The 19,712-nt window shown below is 27.9% G+C and overlaps 1 protein-coding gene across 1 annotated transcript in view; it reads right to left on the reverse strand.

The window, feature by feature from the left end:
- Nucleotides 1–19,419, reverse strand: part of LOC132922551 (uncharacterized) — a 76,713-nt gene extending 57,294 nt beyond the window's left edge. The window contains exons 1-2 of the mRNA XM_060986122.1: nt 19,222–19,419; nt 13,520–13,628 (exon numbers count right to left, since the gene is read on the reverse strand). Of these exons, the coding sequence (XP_060842105.1) occupies nt 13,520–13,565 (46 nt within the window). The 5' untranslated portion in view covers nt 13,566–13,628; nt 19,222–19,419. The remainder of the gene's footprint in view (nt 1–13,519; nt 13,629–19,221) is intronic.
- Nucleotides 19,420–19,712: the final 293 nt, after the last annotated feature.

Raw genomic sequence — 19,712 nt, forward strand, 5'->3', positions numbered from 1 at the left:
TACACTCGATTCTTATTCGTGATACTTTATGTTTCGATTACATGCAAATAGTATAATTGTTATTTAAAAGCATAGGTACTGTATTATTACTTATTAGGCGTGAGATTTTTAATTACAAATTGACAAATAAATAATTAATATATATAATATACACGAGAACGTTTAATTATTGTAATTGCATTATATAATATATTATATATATTATTATACGATACTCGTGTACTTTAAACACACTGACATAATTAAAAATCAGGTGAACATTATTATTTTTCATACTACCACACCAAATTTATTATTGTCATTTTGAATGAACATCAAATATATTTTTATAGTGAATAAAATTGTATTAAATGAATCGTAGACGTTGATATTTTCTATCGAAATCCTAAGATATAATATGACCACAGTCTGAATACGATATGATAATTGAATATCGTGTACGAAAGTAAAAAAATAAAATTATAATATAACAACAAAAATTAAATATAAGCACTTGAAATGTTGCGTATAATCAACTTACTAGACTGAGCTGAGAAAAATAACAATTATAACCACGTTGTATATTATAATTTTTAAATTTTTATACATAATGTATCTCACCGTTTGTTTAATATTTTCGACTAATTTAAAATTAATTTTTACCTCGATCGCCAATTTTATAAACAAAACCATGTAAATGAAGAGCAGTTAATAAACACGTAGGTAATCATATCGGTGCTCGTTATAATAACATCGTTGCGTCGAGAATGGCAATATTTTCCGACCCTCGATGTTCTCGTTGAACGATATACATTATTGTAGAAATTAATATGTGTTAATATTGACACGTTTGAACATATATTTTAAAATTACATTCCTCTGACGACCTAGAATAGACACTCGAGCGTTATTTTCAAAATTAAAACCAGATAACTGAACGTCCCAAAATGTTGTTTAGTCCATTCATGACCTATAAATTATAATAAGCTAAACATCGAGGGTGGTTTCCGACGACCTTAAATTCATGGAGCGCTGCGTTATTATTCATTTTACCTCCTCGAAATATATTCGAATTATGTATAAGGTTTGAATTATAATAATCGTGTAAATTAATTTTTCAAAAATGCAGTCATATTGCTTGTATACATGTGCATGAAAATTAAATCGTTTAAATAATTATGGTTTATTTATAAAATAGTATATGCATCTTGACTAAAATATTATTATTATTTATTATTCATATTAAAATAACACAATTTTTTATCGAACCTTTATAATAATAATAATATAATAATATCATATCTTTAATGGTCAACCACATATATATATATATAATAGTGTAGTACCGTCAGTATCGAAGCAGACTAATAGAGATTTAACGCGTAGTTCTACAGCACGTGACCACGTACAATAGTAATAATATTATCGTTATTCAACTTGTACATCGATCAAAGTTTGATTAAAATTAAACGAAAAATTATAGTAACAATAACAATAATAACTAATATGTAAGGCACTCGTATAAGTAGGTATGTACGAAGTTACACCAGCTGCAGCCGACTCAGAGCTATACTTTATGGCGCGATAACACGCTCGTTGTAGTTATAAACATCGACTAAACTCCTAAAAAAAATATACAAATAAATACTTCCCACGCCTCTATTACGTTCTTCGGTAGCACACACACACACACACACACACACAATATATATATATTTATAACTATGCATATTATTATATAGCATTATATTATTATAATATAGTAGATTCGCGTATGAGTGTATTCGTGTATATACCTATAGCAGCTGGTAAGTGCTGTACATTACGCCGTATAATAGGTACCTACCGTACCTGTATAATACATGCATATATGGCAGCCGACCGTAATCGTTTCAAGTCACATCACGTCTTAGGCAATAAAATAATATATAATAATATATTATATTATATATTATGCAATTTTCAATTCGCAATCCACGTACGTTTCTCGCGAAAGGTTATACCGATCCTGGTATAAATGCAGCAGACGATGTTCATATACTATATTATATATATATACATACGTGTTCATATTATGCATATATAGGTACACCGGTCAGACGCATTCGTTGCAGTTATATTGCACTTTAACTGCAGTAGCAGCGACCGTATACTGCACCCGCAACACTATAGATGATTATGGTTTCGATCGAAAATAGTGCGCCGCGCGCGCGCCCCCGCACTACAGCGCGAATGAAGAAGCCACATTATCGGACCGTAAAGGCACGTTTTAAAGGTATATAATATATATATATAAGAACTCGTTCCGTTGTCGCCTCTTTGGATCGTTATTTATACTGTAGAGTTGGAATATTTGTCTAACGTATAGACGAATTACGATTATTGCATTCATATAGACAGACACCTATCGATTTCGGACTATATTATTATACCGTTCCATTATATTGTGGCCGTGAAAGTCTTAAGAATGGTCAATGTACGATTGGAGTAGATGAATTATGTAGATGCAAATGCCTGTAGGTCTTACAATCTTATGTTTTTTTTCCTCAGTAAACACGTTTTGTGACGTAAAAGATTCTTCGATACGTTTCATATTATACTATTTGGATTGCAAATGGAATATAAATTATACGCAGGTCATCTATATTGAATTTACATATTTCGAATATATCGTGGTTAGTCATTAATTTATGGTGCATCTACAAGGCTATGATTCTACGGTCGCAAATAACGTTATTCAGATCGAAATATGTTTTATATATTTATTAATTTATTATACATCACCCTCTCATACTCTTTAGACGGTAACCATATATTAGATGACCGATACAACTGTTCGTCGGAGAAATGTTTTTTTTTTTTAACTACCTGCAAACAGATTTCATTTATACTGGTCGGGTTGATCTGCAGAATTTTGTATGACGAAAACTCTGGGGATTATGTGTCACAAGAATAGTATATATCATGAAATCTCCGCCATTTATCTATAACGTGAAATTCCGATCGGTCCCGTTTACATACTATGATATTTATGACATCGTATAACCGCGGTATTACTTTGCAGTGACATCACATTACAATATCGATAATAATATAATACACATTGTCTGCTGCGGATGACGAAACCGTTTCGCGTGTATATGTGCAGTTACATCAAAAATCATATTATTATGATGCATGTACGAAACGGATCAAAGTCGTATCGCGACGCTTCGATTTATTGCCAATATACGAAATATTTATACATATATATGTAAATATATAATACGTGAACTCGTCAATCAAACGTATTGATTGTGTTAGACATAGTTTGCAATAATAATAATAATAATAATTGGTTGATACATATTACATGCAGCGTTATAATGTAATACAAGAATACGAAACTAAATAATGTTTTACGATAGTAATACACGTACAAGAGTTACTCGAAAATTATTAAGTGCGAACCCGCGTGGACAACTGGACATGATTATAATAATTATATGCGTGTAACAGTCAGCGGTCGGTATCTAAGTGCAGTATATGTATATATTATGTATTATTATAAATTATTAATGAGCGTTTAAAGAAACACTGTAATATTAATATAATATTATGGTCTTGCGCGTATGATGATATCAAAATGATAATTTGTTTTGTAAACATAATGATTATTATTTGCATATGTATATCACGCGTCTGAATTAAATATTATTATATATTACTATTACCATTGTAACGATTGGTCAATTAAATCGTCATTTGTATGTCAGTAGCATTACAGTGTATATCTATTTATTTCGAGACAATTTGAATTGTAACATTTATTTATAAGTAAATCATTATTATTCGTATAATTAATAAAAAATAATAATAATAATGAATTGTGCAACAAGCAAATCGCGTATTGTTGGTTAAAAACTTAAATGAAAATTATAAAAGATTTTGTGATAGTATCTATGTAAAAAATAGTAAAATTAAATTATAACTTTACTAATGGTAGTTTATTTGAGCACACTTTCAATTGTTGTATGTGTACTCATACGTGAATACGAGTCTTAAATTAATTAAGTTATTGAAGTTTTTGTTTACCAACAAAATATTTTCTTTTCAACATCACAATACTAGTATAATACCTGCCTAATTTAAAAATATACGAAATTGTTTGTTTGTAACTTTGTAACTTTGACACTCCACAGTCACTTTAAATAATTGAAACTTTAATAACAAGTAACTATGATACCCAAAACTATATTAACTATTGTACTTATCCAGATGTACTATAATATAATGTACTTGTACAATCATTATGTATTACTTGCATACAGTTCATAATATTTCTCAACAGTGAAAACGACAACTTCCACGCACGTGTAAAGTATATTACACATAAAATACATTATTGTACTTTATTACGTTTGCCGAAATTTCGTGTAAAGCACATTATTTTATTGTTATTATTTCACGAAGAGTAAAGTAAAACAAAAGTGAAAAGTAATACCGATATAGCAATATGACTCGTATGTATATACCTAATAAACCTATATTATACGTAAATATAATACGACCAATCGTAATCGATACAAGTACGGTGCACGCGAAAGTTATTTAAAATATGATAACTCACATTTTATTTATATTTATTGAACGTGCTAAGTACTAAGTGTGATATTATTTGATTCTATAATATGAGATAAACACACTCACATTGAGGTACATAATATTATATCGCCTAAATTAAGTCGTTATTTTTTACGAGACGTTTTAATTAATTGTAAATTATAATGCTTTTCCGTTCTATATAATACTATAACAACACAGGTGCACTTAATATAGACTATAAAAATATTTGATCATAGTGTTAATAATACAAAAATCAACGCATTAACATAATTGGAACCTTAAGTGCAATGTACACAATTATATAAACACTATTATACTTATTACACATTTAATAATTGCAGACGCTTTACCTTTGTTGTTATAGTATTTTTAATCAAAAATACTCAAAATAAAGAAAATTCAAAATAAAAATTACATTACGTTGATTTTTTAATGTTTGTACGCTCATTATAGTTAACAAAGTTTTAACTTTTTTGAAATGTAAAATAAGAAACTAACTTAATATTATGAAATTTCATAACATCTCATACCTCATACATTGTCTTTATATATATCTTTATATTAATGTGATTTAAAGTAAACTAGACATTAAAAAACTATAATTTCATTCTAAAATATTCCAAAAATAAAATTTCAAAATTATATTAAGGTACAATAAAATATAGGGAACATGAATACTATAATATCACTAAACATATTTTAATAAATCATAAAATACTTTTAGTTAAATTATTAATTGATTCGTTCAGTATAATATTTAGCCATAAAACATTTCTCTGACAAAAATATAAAAAGTCAAGTCTAAAAACCCTTTTATGCACTAGCTAGAGCTATAGTCTATTATCTATGTTCAGTATGGCGTTCCTAATAGGGAGGAGGGGAATTTGGGCTCGACAAACCTATTTCACCGCTAACGTCCTTATATTTTTTAGTTGAGAATCAAACAAACCTGAGTTTTTTGTCAACAACATACTTATTGACAAAAAAAAAAAATAACCCTATTAAAAAGACATGCATTTTTTGTTCAATTGAAACTAAATGCATTGCTCCGTGACATATGAATATTTATTCAAATTATAATATAATGGTATATATCTCGTATAACAATAGAAATTATGTTATAATTTAAAATACAAAAATGTCATAAAAGTATACAACATCTAATCTGAACTCGTATATGTAACGTTGATATATAACATAATGTACTGTAACATATTTCGAAGATTCAAATAGTTAGTTCACACGTTGTGTAAATCATACATAATATACGCGATATAAAGGTACGGTAGGTACCCATATCAAAATAAAGTTACCCGGAAACTATATTGATAATAATAATAATATTATGTATGTGTATAATACATTTATAATTGGTGACTGACGAGATGGTAATAGGGCGCAAAAATACACGAACCGACAACCATACCTAATATTATTAGCGTAGACACATCATGGGTTATTTACGCGTACCTCAGTGACTTTTATACTTTTAACCATTTCCATGTAAAAGTATTATGATACTACCAGTTACCACATACAAAATAAAATATATTACGTTTAGGTATATGACACATACTAAAAATAACGATACCCAAAGTATATTACGCTAATGGAAATAATCCCGTTTCGTTTGTATATTACAATAATAATAGTATAAAATAATCACACACACATATTAATATATATATATAGATACAGAATTATTCACAAATCATGCTCACCCCATTTTTCCTTTAATAATGAATTTATTTAAATACTTGAGGACAATATTTTCAGTTATAAAGATTTTTTTTTATCACTATATATAAGGATAGTACTATAGTGATATAGACTTTTTTTCAATTACGAGACCATTTTTTTTCTATTTATAAAATATTAATCATAAGGCTCATGTTCATGTATCTAATCAAAATTCTAAAGAGTATCCTCCGAGTTACTAAAATACATAATATAAAGAATAGAATCCTTAAAAATAATTCAAATAAAATAGAATATATAAAATGAAACATTTTACTATTTTTTTATTATACGTAAAACATGTTAAAAAGCTAAAAAATGATGATAAATTAAAACTAATTATAGCTGTAATGTATAGTATATTAGTATTGTAATTCTCTCACCAACACAACTCCCATACCTTCTAAAGTCTAAACCTTTTCTTCTACTATCCTTTGAACATAAAGTTAAATAATTTAAAAATTACTTGTTTAAATTTTGATTCAGATATATACAAATTTTCAATAACAAAATATGTTTAAAAATGTTCAGGAAAAAAAGACGGTTATTCGCATTTGTAAAAAATAAGTTGATATCACCGCGAAAAATTCATTAAATAGTATAAAATAACCCAAGTATTTTAAAAATCTGGTCCTAATGTATATACTTAAACATTTAAATAATTGTATTATACTGAGGTATTCATACTTGTTTAATCACCTTATATATTTTATATAGTTTTCCAAATTTCATGTGACAAATATAATGGGAATCATGTTAGTTTTTACGCGATACTCACCGTTTTTGTCACACAAATTTTAGGAGACTCTTTACGCCGCACGTGTATCCCGAGAACCCACGAGAGGTGTACAGTAATTGTATATAAAAACTCGTTGCTGTAGGTTTCTCTTTCAATTTTCTCGCACGTCGACGGATTCACAAAGTCAACATCCATTTCACAACACATTATGCCGCGACTGTGAAAAACCACACCAGTTATACTGTATACACAATGACAATAATACAGCGGCTGCGTGTGTAGTATATTATTATTAAATCTAAATAGTAACTTTTAATGGGATTCTCACGGTGTTACGGGTTTTCGATCCGACGACGACGGTACCGTCCAAATCGAGTTACGGTTCTCTCCCCGTCGTTGCGGTCGGTCGCGCTACAAAGTCGCTTAAGCATATTATATATATTTTTATAGATACGTTTATACGTCACATATAACAATCGCCCTAACTGACTCGTGCTACGCCACATAGTTATATACCGTGTATTATTATTATTTTTATAGATACGCGTTTAAAAAAATCCAAAATTCACGTTATGATGGATGGCACTTGAATACCGATAGATAGAGAGAGAGAGAGAGGAAAAAAATCTCATTTCTTGCTGTTTTATCTTTCATTCGTCGATTTATGTGTCACGGAAACTGTAACCGACCAAGAGTGATATGAACGATAGGAAGGAGCATTTTTTTTTACTCGCACAACCTTTTGATTTCGGAATAAGACATCGTTCGTTTTGGGAGAAAAAAAATACACAAAAACACATAATAACCCACTTCGGATTACCCGCGGGCATACCAGGACATATACAGTATGCGGTGAAATACAAAACATTAATACAGCGTAAAACCGGGTCGAAGGTTAAAATCGTCCGAAAAAATAAAAACTTTTCGGCGTTGGTGCTGCATCAAAGGCGTAAAGTTTTAATGGAGTTTTGTCTTGGGATGTTATTCGCGAATGGAGGGGAAAAAATGACTATCGAGGAAAAAAATCGGGACACCGGAAGATCTGGTGTACCGCCGGATATCCGTTTTCATCGTGTATATAGGCGTGATCGCCTGAACGGCTTTCATTTGGACTTCCATAATAAACTGCGAACCGACAGAAAGGTTGCGCTTTTGTTCTTTCACGACAACAATACAACGCGAAACCGTTGTAAAACATCTGTTTGGTTCAAAAAGTGTTTATCTTTAAATTAAGATAATGAAATATATATGCATTTAGTCACCCGTTGGCCACGCGTATTCGTTATAATATTACAATAAACTTCAGTATACAGGTACATCCGGAATATTCTTTTAAGAATAAAAAATAAAACACAAAATGTAGTTAAACAAACACAATTTTTTTTCTTCGAAAGAAGATGCGCGTACATGTTTCGTTTGTTAAACTTTGATTTTTTAAATTACTTATTTAATTCCCGATGTACGTGAAGTGAAAATAAAATTAGATTTTTCATTGATTTTCACTAATTGTATAACAAGACAACTTGACTTCGTTTCAATATTGAATCATCGTGTCAATGCGCCGTATCACGAAGAATTCATGTCATTTCCATTATGTTAATTAGGTAAATATATCGACAAAGACGCGTTCGTGTGTATTTGTTTCGTCACAAATCCGTAGAAGTTTTTATGCTTAAAATTGATTATGCCTGCAACTATTACATTACGGTAAATAAATAATATTTGACAATAATAATTATTATTACTATGCCCCGTATTTCACATATGTATTTTGATATTTTTGAGTTCTCAAATCGATAAAAACAACAATAACGTGTCATATTACCTACATCGATAATTCTGACTAAAATATAATATTGTTTTGAAGACAGCAAATCATTTATTTGACAATATGTGACGATATTAGAACACTATTAGAACATTTTTTTTTTTTTTTGTAAGTATATACCAGTTTTATTTTCCAATAAAAATATTGAATTGAAAAATATTTTGATAAAACAGTAATTTACAGTTACGAAACGAATAGTAATCTAATAAAACGTTGATACCGTATAATGTAATGTATTCTTTATACTCAATTTATTACGATGCGTTTTATTCGCAGAAAGTGAACACCGCTTACCGAACGTTCGTATATTTCGTTTCCACTGATGGAAATATAAAACGTATAATATCATTGTATCGTATATAATAATATATTATAATATAGGTGCATCGCGGTATACGTACATACACGTTCGTCGATATCACGTCGCGTGCGATAAAAGAAATGAAGAGTAAAAATAGGTGAGATCCGAAGGATATATTTTCCGGACGTGCGCGAAGAGTGGTGGTGACACGTTACACCAGCGCGTGTCATCGTTGTAGCGGCAGATAATTTTTTCCTCTCCTCCAGACGGTTTTCACCGGGCTACTACATAACACACACTGTGTAAATAATATTATTATATCGTCGAGTTTTAAAGGATAAAATCGCCTTACCGTCGCTGTAGTGTTTCGACGGCGCGCGTTCTACGAAAATCGCGCTAAATTACATCAGAAAAAATGGTGGCGATTCGACGACGTCAGGCCATCTTCGCCTATTCGTTACGCTCGCCTATACATGTGCGTATTGCCGTTGTATACATGTATGGGAGAAATCATTTATTGCCAGTAGTCATCCCCGTCGGTCATCCAATCCGCCGTACCGTTATGTACAGACGCCGTATCATAAAATTATATACCATCCGTGTGTTATTTATTTATATATATATATATATATATTAAATTGTATTCGAAGCTTACGTTTCGTTATTGTTTCGAGAACATAATATTATATGTCTTATTGATCTTTCCACCTTATGCCGTCTTATTGGCGCAGTGATCAACGGCGGCGATGTCATTTCCACCACAGCAGTTGTGATATTATATATTATTATGTGTGTATGATCTATAAAATCCCCCAAATATGAACTTTAAACCAAGTTACGATGCCGTTATAATAGCGTACCACGTAAGTAACTTATTGTGGCTATTAACTAAATCGTCTTACCAAAAACGTATTTACAATGATTGTTCAGTTGCGACGTTATTCTAGTAACAACTTTCAGTAAAAATATATTATATGATGATGATATTAGTATTATTGTTATCGTTATGTTTAAATCCCGTATAATATCGGTGAAATTTATTTAAAAATATTCACCAATATAACAAAAAATTAAATAAACAATTTTAATTTCGACCAGTGATTATATATATTTATACAGTTAAAACGTTGACAAAAAACTGCGTTTAACGACTGACCTAAATTTTATTCAATGGCGCCATATTATATTCGATGAATGCAATGGTCGGAAGGTCCTAAGTTTTTGCAAATTAAGCAAATCTAGTTTGAAGGGTCGCTTTTAAGCATAACGAAAATGGATAATATCATGATAAATATGCATACGCGTTGATTCAGATAAGAATATTATATCATCTTGAAAAAAAATATTTCAATTTATAATACTCTGCATAGCCCATTAGTCCTTGTGTCATTTGATTTAAGTGAAACGAACAGTAATTCTATTACATTCAGTTACAGTGATATTATGTGGAATAATTCAGTAGTAACATTTCAAAATTATTACTACCCAAAATTTGTCACAATTTCACATGCACATAGTACGAGAAAAGGATAAATTGCTTTCGATTGTCAGTGTTGTCAAGTTCCTAGTGTGAAAATGATACATTAACATCATACGCGTATGCTCTTTACAGATAATTCGTGAATTTCTGTACATAGTAATTGAGCTTAAGAAAGTAGTAAATCTCTTTAACTCGAGGTAATTATCTTTAAATATGGAAAAATCTATTTTATAACTTTTAGTATATTATATAATTTAGTCATTTCTTTTGAGGAACTTATTGTATATTTTTGTAAAAATATCGCTAAACGCAATGATGATAAGTGAAAAAATATTACAAGGGTTTAATGTACCAGGTGTTTAGGTATAACATTTAATAGCAACTTAATAAAATTTACATATAAACAATATAGTACTGCGGCTACGTCCTTAGATTCATACATTTTAAAAACAAAAAATATCTTGCTTTTAAAGAAAACGCCCAATATATATTTAGCCTAATATTAGCTGTTTTTCAATATGATCAATATAGATGTTTAGTGTAAGTGGACTATTCAAAAATGAAAATCCTTTAAAGCTATTACATCTTAAACAAAATAAAATTATAAGAATTCGATTAGATACAAAAAGTATGAAAGGTTCTAACAAAATATTCAACCAAATTTAATGAAAGGATCTATGTATTTTTCATTTAAAAAAAACACACATTATTGAACAGATTTTCGACTACCATTTTATTGACACTATATATTAATTCAAATAAATAAATATGATTAAGTGGCACTTTTTGCATTTTAGCTTTATAGTAAAGTTTTGACAATATTTGAATAATACTATAAAGCGCTAAGAATATATTGTCTTTTGAATGCAACTTTTTAAAACATAACACTTCAAAAAAAAATGTTGTAAGAATAAATTTTTACTAAAGACAAATTGTCTTAATAACTGTTGAAGCTTGAATATTTTTTCTATTTTTTTAAATACCTTATAACTGTCATTATTAAATTTTATCCATAAAAGCTATTCAACATTTTTATTTATTAACATCATATTTTTAATAGAATTATGTTTAATAAAAAAAAAATGTTTAGTACTCATAAATTATTTGTTTAGCGTATAACATCATTGATAAGCGTATAAAAAATGTGCTTGTATAAATCCTTCACATTTTCCAATATGTCAAGTAATATTTTCAGGGAAATTTTTGTTGCATAAATATATTATACAATATTAGACATAACATATTATATAACATAACATATAGGTATGGTTAACAAAATATGGTTCAATTTATTTTATAATTTTTTAAATTTGCCACTTTTGTGCATTTGGTAAGCCCATAATATTGTTGATTAAACTGCATTATACTTGTTCATTCACGGTGTATATATATATAAATGTGTGCATATGTGTGATTTAGTGGTATATAGCTACTATAAATATTGTGACGGAATGTTACATAAAATATGAATATGTTCAATGAAAGACTTCCTTAGTTCTCTATAGTGACTTGTGAGACTTTTGCAAATAAGTGGAAATTATCTAGTTAATATTAATCGTATCAATATCAATGTTTTATAAATTTAATTTAATTTATGAATTCACTCTCAAAATTTGTCATCACATCAACAGTATTTTCAGCATTTCAGAATTACTCTTCTCAGAATATAACAAACTAACAATACAATCATTTTTTATAAATAAATCATAATTTGTATACATAAAATATGTAGTACTAAAGAACCTAAATAATACGGTTAGTTATATTACAATATTAAATGACGATACTATTATATGGTAGATACTGTAGTATACAGTATACACTAAAACATTTCAAAACATTTATCTCAGTTTACAGACAAGTATTTTTTTTCGGTCGTACTAATAACCTTCTACATGGAGGTCTCCTTATCCTTAAAGTGATTGATGCTGTTGAAACCATTTTTGGTCGTTTTAAAACTCAACTCATCTTTAACACCACAAATCAATCGTATGCGGGACGAAGAAGCAATTCATGTAATAATAACTCCCGTTAGAAGTAGATGTCAATTTCTTCTTTATTATAAAAAAGATCCTACTATTTTATTTTACAATACTACGTATTATTAATAGTGTATTAAACACAAATAATTTAAAGAAAAAAAAGGTTCTTTCTTTAATTTAAAATTTAAATAACTCACAATAATACATTCTCTTGAGAAATTATAAAAATTAATAAATTTCTTTTCAACTAAAACTAATTCATTTTATTTATCATTTTTTTTTATGGAATATATTTTCTTGTATATTTGTAACATTCAAAAAACTTCAAAACAAGCTTATAGTTGTTGTTTTTACCTCCGTGTCTACTTAACTTTCGCTTTACATTTTCAACTTAACTCGATGTGTGTTATATTTATTAACTATAAAGATTAATATAGATATATATTATATTATTACGCTAAAATGAAAAGAAAAGTAGAAAAGTTTTCTTATTAATTATTATTTAGAAACATCGCTTCTCTATATGTATAGTAATACAAGTAAAGTTTTCAAAATGTGTAATGTGATATCTGAATAATTCGTATAAATATTAAATCAAAAACTTTAATTTTCTTAAAAATATTTCGTAATCATTTCAATAATATATTATGTGATTATGTGTATCACGAATTTTTTTTGAAGCAGCAGTAGCAGCAAATTCTTATATTATACTCTATAATTACTATTTCAAATTAGTAAAAAATAAATTTAACATATTATTACGTCGAATATACAAACCGTGTATTTTTGGTTGATTGTTAGTGTTACATAATATTGTATTTAAGTATTTAACTGTTTATCATAGTTATATAAGAATAAAAACACTTACATGTCCAAATGTAAAATGATGAAATGAATAACAGGAAAAACCACATGTTCTATTTCAGTTAAATATAATCCTTCAAAATTGATTATCCTTTGAATAATTTGTGAATATCCTGAAAAAAAATTATCAATACATATTATTAACTTAGAATTATCTATGTGTAATCATCAACAATATGATAAATTGAGTAAAAACCACTATTTTTATTTGATTTTTTTTATCATATCAATAGATCAAATATTTTAACTGATTTGAGTATTCAAATAGATTACATTAAATTACAAAATATTGTAGCAGATTCAATTTATTAATAATAAGTATAAAATAAACATTTAAAAAAAAAAATTTTTAGTTGTCCAGCATTTCAATCATATTCAAATGGATAATAAGAATGTATCGTCACTATTTTAATGATAGTACCTACCTATTATGACACAGCAGCTTTATAACACACACATACACGAACAAAGCAAATTTTCTAAAAGCCATAACGATAAATTTATCACGATTATAAGCTTTAAAAATACATAGATACATAGTATATAATATAACGATGCATATTAATTATCAGTGGTTAATAATATTGTGAAATCAAACACGATTCCGTAAAATAATTTAAAATGAATATTGTGATGCACTGATGCATACCAGAGTTTAGTTGATTTAAAAAAAATGTATTCATATCGACAAGTAAAATAGTCTAAATGCTATAAATATGTTACTACCTACAAAATAATAATGCTGCTTTCACGCGAAACGAAAAACTACGATTGTAAAGCTAATAAAAAGTTAATTTTTGTGATACGGCGGTCGTCCACGCAAAAAAGTTTTAATACCAGCGATTCGTTATCGACCGACACCTCATCAAATCCTAGGTACATTTATGTGTTATTGTGTAGATGGGCATAAGAAATAAGTTTTCGAACCACCAGATAGATTTTGTATACCTACAACCATGGTTTCACGGTATCCGATGAGACAATAATACTCGTAAATACACTTCATGTACAATTTTATTTATATCACAATAATTGTAATATTGTTTAAATAAATACTGTAATTTATAGAAATTGTGTAAAATATTATTATTATAAAATGCGTCGAAAGTACATTTAATATATAACCGGTTAGATATAGTCATTAATCAATACGATCAAATTACCAAAGCCTCGCAGTTATGGGAGTATTCCTGAATCTTGATTTAACAAGCCGTTGAGGTATACAAACAAATTTTTTGATTTAATTCTCACTGATTATTAAATTTACTGGAATACGTTTGTGCTATGTACAATAGTTATGTAATGACTAATGAATGTTTATTAATCATCAAACTTCGTTCATCTTATTCAAACATAGATAAATTAGGACAATTAGATCGAATAAAAATGTGTAGTAGGTACATGGGTTGAAAAAGAAACCATGGAAATACCTATAAGTAATAATTGGCTATAACAACATGTAATTTTGGAAAATTCTATAAAAAAAAATAATAGTGAGTATTGAGTATTTAAGCTACAGAAATTATAATAATAAAAAAAAAATACCTGATAAATACCTACTAATTGTTGGTTAAGTTAAAAGCTATAACATTTTAAGACAAGAAATTTCTTAGTTACATAACTAAAAATATTTGACTAAAAGGCTTTTAACGTTAAACCTATGTGGTGCTAAAACCGTTTCACTCTTGTCATTTTATATTACGCGTAGATAACGGTATTAAAAATTTAAAAAAAAAACTACTCACGCAAAAATAAACTATTTTATTTTATTTGAAATCACTTTTAAAATTAACACTAATCATTTTCAATATTTCCGTTGCGCATGAATACATAGTTTTACCCAAAAACATCTTTATCCCATAGTGTATAATAATAATTAAATAACTACAAGTGGAGTGACAAATTAATGAATTATTAGTCTTACACCTTTACCGTGACAACGATTTTATTATATGAAACAAACTCTTCAACTTACTGTATTAAACATTTACAAGAACTAAATTTCCAATTATTTTCGTTTTTAGTTTTTAAATTATATGTTTGTGGTTGATGTATGTCGTCCACGTGCCTAACATGGTGATATTACTTTTTATTATATATAAATTAGAGACAGAACCTATGTATTTTACATGAAAATTCAATATAATAATGTTTGCACAATATATTAAATTATAAAGGGCTGTTTACTTAATGACTGAAATATTATTTGAACGAGTTTAGAACTGTATCTATGGGTAGGACAAAGGTATAACTACAATAATATAATACTTGGATAAAATTTCGAGTAGATGTTTGCAAACGAGTATGAGTTCTGGACACAACGGGTACATACATAGTATATTATGTATACAATATTATATAGTCTCATCAAGACTAATTTTTTATCGATATTTTGTATGGGTACCCAAATTAAAGCCCGTAGATTAAATACTAAAGAATACATAAATTTATTATATTTAATGTAAGGTGATAATGGTATACATGGCAATAACCAAGCCGGTCCGCATACAAGTATAGCAATAATCGCTGAAAGGGAGGTATTCAACGGGTCTATGTCTAAAGAATTTATAATTTAAAAATACATTTTAATATGTTATTGTGTTTTGGTAAAGTTGCGTGGTTAATGGTTAATTTATGTTCAATAATAGATATTTAGCTAAATAAAACCTTAAAACTAAATGTTTAATTTGATTTGTTTTACCATCAAATCTACAAGTTTTTACTAATACTCGTATACTAAATTGATATTATCTAGTTAAGACATTAGTCAGTTGATTATCCAATATTACAGGAAATGTTAATAGTCCTCAATCAACTCATCACATATTATTTATAACACTTAAAGAATTTCTGATCACTTAGCATTCTTCTTTTTTGGAGGATTCACATTATGTTTATATTATTAATATTATTATTTCGTTATGTCTATTTTCCTTTGTTCCTCTCATTCTGGTCTGTGCTATTACAATAGAAACATTCACATTGGCCAAAATGACCACACACACGACCTTTTTTACATTGTACATTTTTTTCCTGTGAAATTTCAATGAGAGTGTATGAAAAATACAATAGAATTTGGAACTAACACAAATTTTAAACAAATCCTTTGGAACATAATTTTATTTGTTAATACTCATACACCATACTATGAATGTACTAAAGTGTGATAAATGATCATTGATAAAATAACTCTTTTTCAGAAACAAAGATAATTTTTACTAAAAACATGTAAACAATTTAACAGTTTCGGTCAATTAAATTACATACCATATTTTATATACAGAAAAATGTTTAAAATTACTAATTAGAATTGTTTATATTGAAGTTATTTAATAAATTGATTATTACTTGTATTTTAAACAACTATTGCAAAAGATTAAAACATTTTTACTAACTGAAAAACTCTTCCAGTATTATTATGAGTAATGTATTATTTTAATATACTATCCGATATTTCAATGTTTCATCTTACTTAAAACATAATTTTATTTTTCTATTATAAAGGATCACGATTTACTTTTTTACAATTTTTACTCAAATACCAAGAATTTTTGATAAAGAAAATGCACACAAAAATCACAACTCGATTTTATTTTACAATGATAGGCATAACCGTAATAATAGTTTTAGTTTTGATTAATCACGTATGCGATAAATGTTGAACAAAAATTTAATTTAGTTTAACGATGTTCAGAAATAATCGCCGTTCCGATAGCAGTATAATAAAATTATTATAGTATTAATAAATCCAAAATAAATAGTTTGAAAGTAAGTAAATTACCAATTACATATTTAATGTGTATAGTAATAAATCATATTAAAATACTGTTAGAACGATATTTTAACTATTATAAAGCATGTTATTGTAAAATCAAATTGTCATTGACTAGTATAACTAATTATATATTATAATAGTATATTAAGTTATTAAGTACACAAATGTATCTCACGTAATATCTGTAAAATCAAAGGTATTTATTTTTCAACAATGACGTAGGTATCATGTTTTAATCAAAAACATTAATTATGTAAGGGAGTTTATACACTTTTTGGTATTTTCTAAGGTGTTTACATATTTTACTATTATAATGTACGGGAGTTTTTTTTTAAGTGTGTAACGCATAATATGAATTTTTTATTAATATTTAACCTTATACTAGAACTATTATTTGATATTTATACAGCAACAATAAAGAATATTTCAATTATTTAATAATTCAGCGCCTATATGTTTTCTTCACAACATTCCATAAGGGTATCAACATACATTTTAATTTTATGGTGCACATGGTGATGCATTTTCGAAACAGATCACTTAAATTCAGGCGTATATTTTTAAAAAAAATGCATTATTTTATAATATGCGAATAATATGTTCTATTATATGCACGTATACAATATTTAAACTTGAATTATTATTTTAAACTGTATAGAAGTGCTTCCACCAAAATGCATTCAATATTCAATAACGATTAAACAATGCATTATGTTTTTAAACAATTGTAACAACAATAATGACAATAATCGTAATAATAATGAGGGCAATTGGATTTAATATTTTCAAACCAAATACAAAGTTTCGGGTTCAAATCACGTACGTCACGTTTATATAGGCATGCTTTTCTCCCCCGATACAATGATAAATGATACAAGACCCCCTCGGAGTAATAATAATTATAACAATACATCCGACTATATACGTGTTTTGTGTATAATTCTCTGTCACAGAGTAAACGAAATTTCTTTTTCCAAATAAACAAAGCATCCCGCTTTAGCTGTGATTACTTTTTAATTCACGCGACTCAATTTCAACGTAAATAATAACCACATGATAATATAAATCAAATATTTAAACGTATTAATATTATGAAACGTCATATTTACATGAAGAGTATGTATATAAAAATAAACATCTTGAACTTGTAACGTTTTTGCAACGTATTGAATTTTGAATTATTAATACATTGATCAAGTCATCTTGCAAATCTATACGTATAGTACTCGTACCTCGAAATAGTTGCTGAAGATCGAAATTTAATGTACCCAATTCATAGATTAACGCGTATAAAAATTATCAAGACATCAAGAATCTTACAAAATATATTAATTAAAGGTAAACTACAAATTATATGCAAAAAATAGTATAATACATTACGTACAAATACCGCGAGAAAAAAAAATACTGCTCTGATATACCTACCTCATAATTAAGCCATAATGGTTTATTCCTAAACGTTTTTGATATGTGCCTCCCAGAAAATAAAAAAATTCTCTATTCCCCTTACAAAAAATAATAGGTACGTAAAAAATATGAAACTAAATAGGTAAAAAATAATTATGCAATTTTTAACTTTATTAAATTATTGTTTTAATCATATTTTGTATGACATAATGACAGATGACAATAAATTAATTAATTTCATATATTACAAAAAAAAAAAAAAAATACTGTGAAATTATTAACATGAACACATATAGCCATTGTTTTTTGTTTATTTGAGTTTCAAAATTAAAAAGCTGCTGTATAGCTTTTTTGCACACGTGCATTTTATTAAATCATTCGAGCAAGCTTAATTATTTTTTTTTTTTGTTCTCAAGCAGATCAAAGTTATTATGTAAATTCATAGCAGTTTGACGCTATCATTACTATACACTGTAATATTAGTGTATTATAGTTCGTGTGATTTGAAAAAAAAAAGGTCAAACCTCGTTGAATTCGTCCATTGAAAATTTTTTTTCTGCGACAGACGAACGTGAATAACGTAACAGACGGTGAAAAAAAAACTGTATTAAACGAGAGTGATAATGTTATTACATATAGATCACGAAAACGATCGACACTTTGTTCACGAATGGACCACACTTGCACGCGACCGGTGGAAACGTTGCGACTGCAGTAGGCGGCTGTCGAAAACTCGGTGAACGCGAGCACATGGTCTCGGGGCTGTACGCCGCGCGCTTAGACATGCGCCGACGATACCCTGCAGCTGTAGGGTTGGCACAAATATCCGAACATGATGAATTTAATATTTAATATAACATGTACATATATAATATATGTGTGTGTGTGTGTGTGTGTGTGTGTGTGTGTGTGTAACGTGTGCGAATATTGTCTCAGCCCTAGAACCACGGATTGGCATTACTTTAAGTATTATAATATTATATTGTTATATAGCAAGAAGTACCTACCGGTGACG

This window comes from Rhopalosiphum padi, chromosome 2 (genome assembly GCF_020882245.1).
Source record: "Rhopalosiphum padi isolate XX-2018 chromosome 2, ASM2088224v1, whole genome shotgun sequence".
NCBI classification, from domain to species: Eukaryota; Metazoa; Arthropoda; class Insecta; order Hemiptera; family Aphididae; genus Rhopalosiphum; species Rhopalosiphum padi.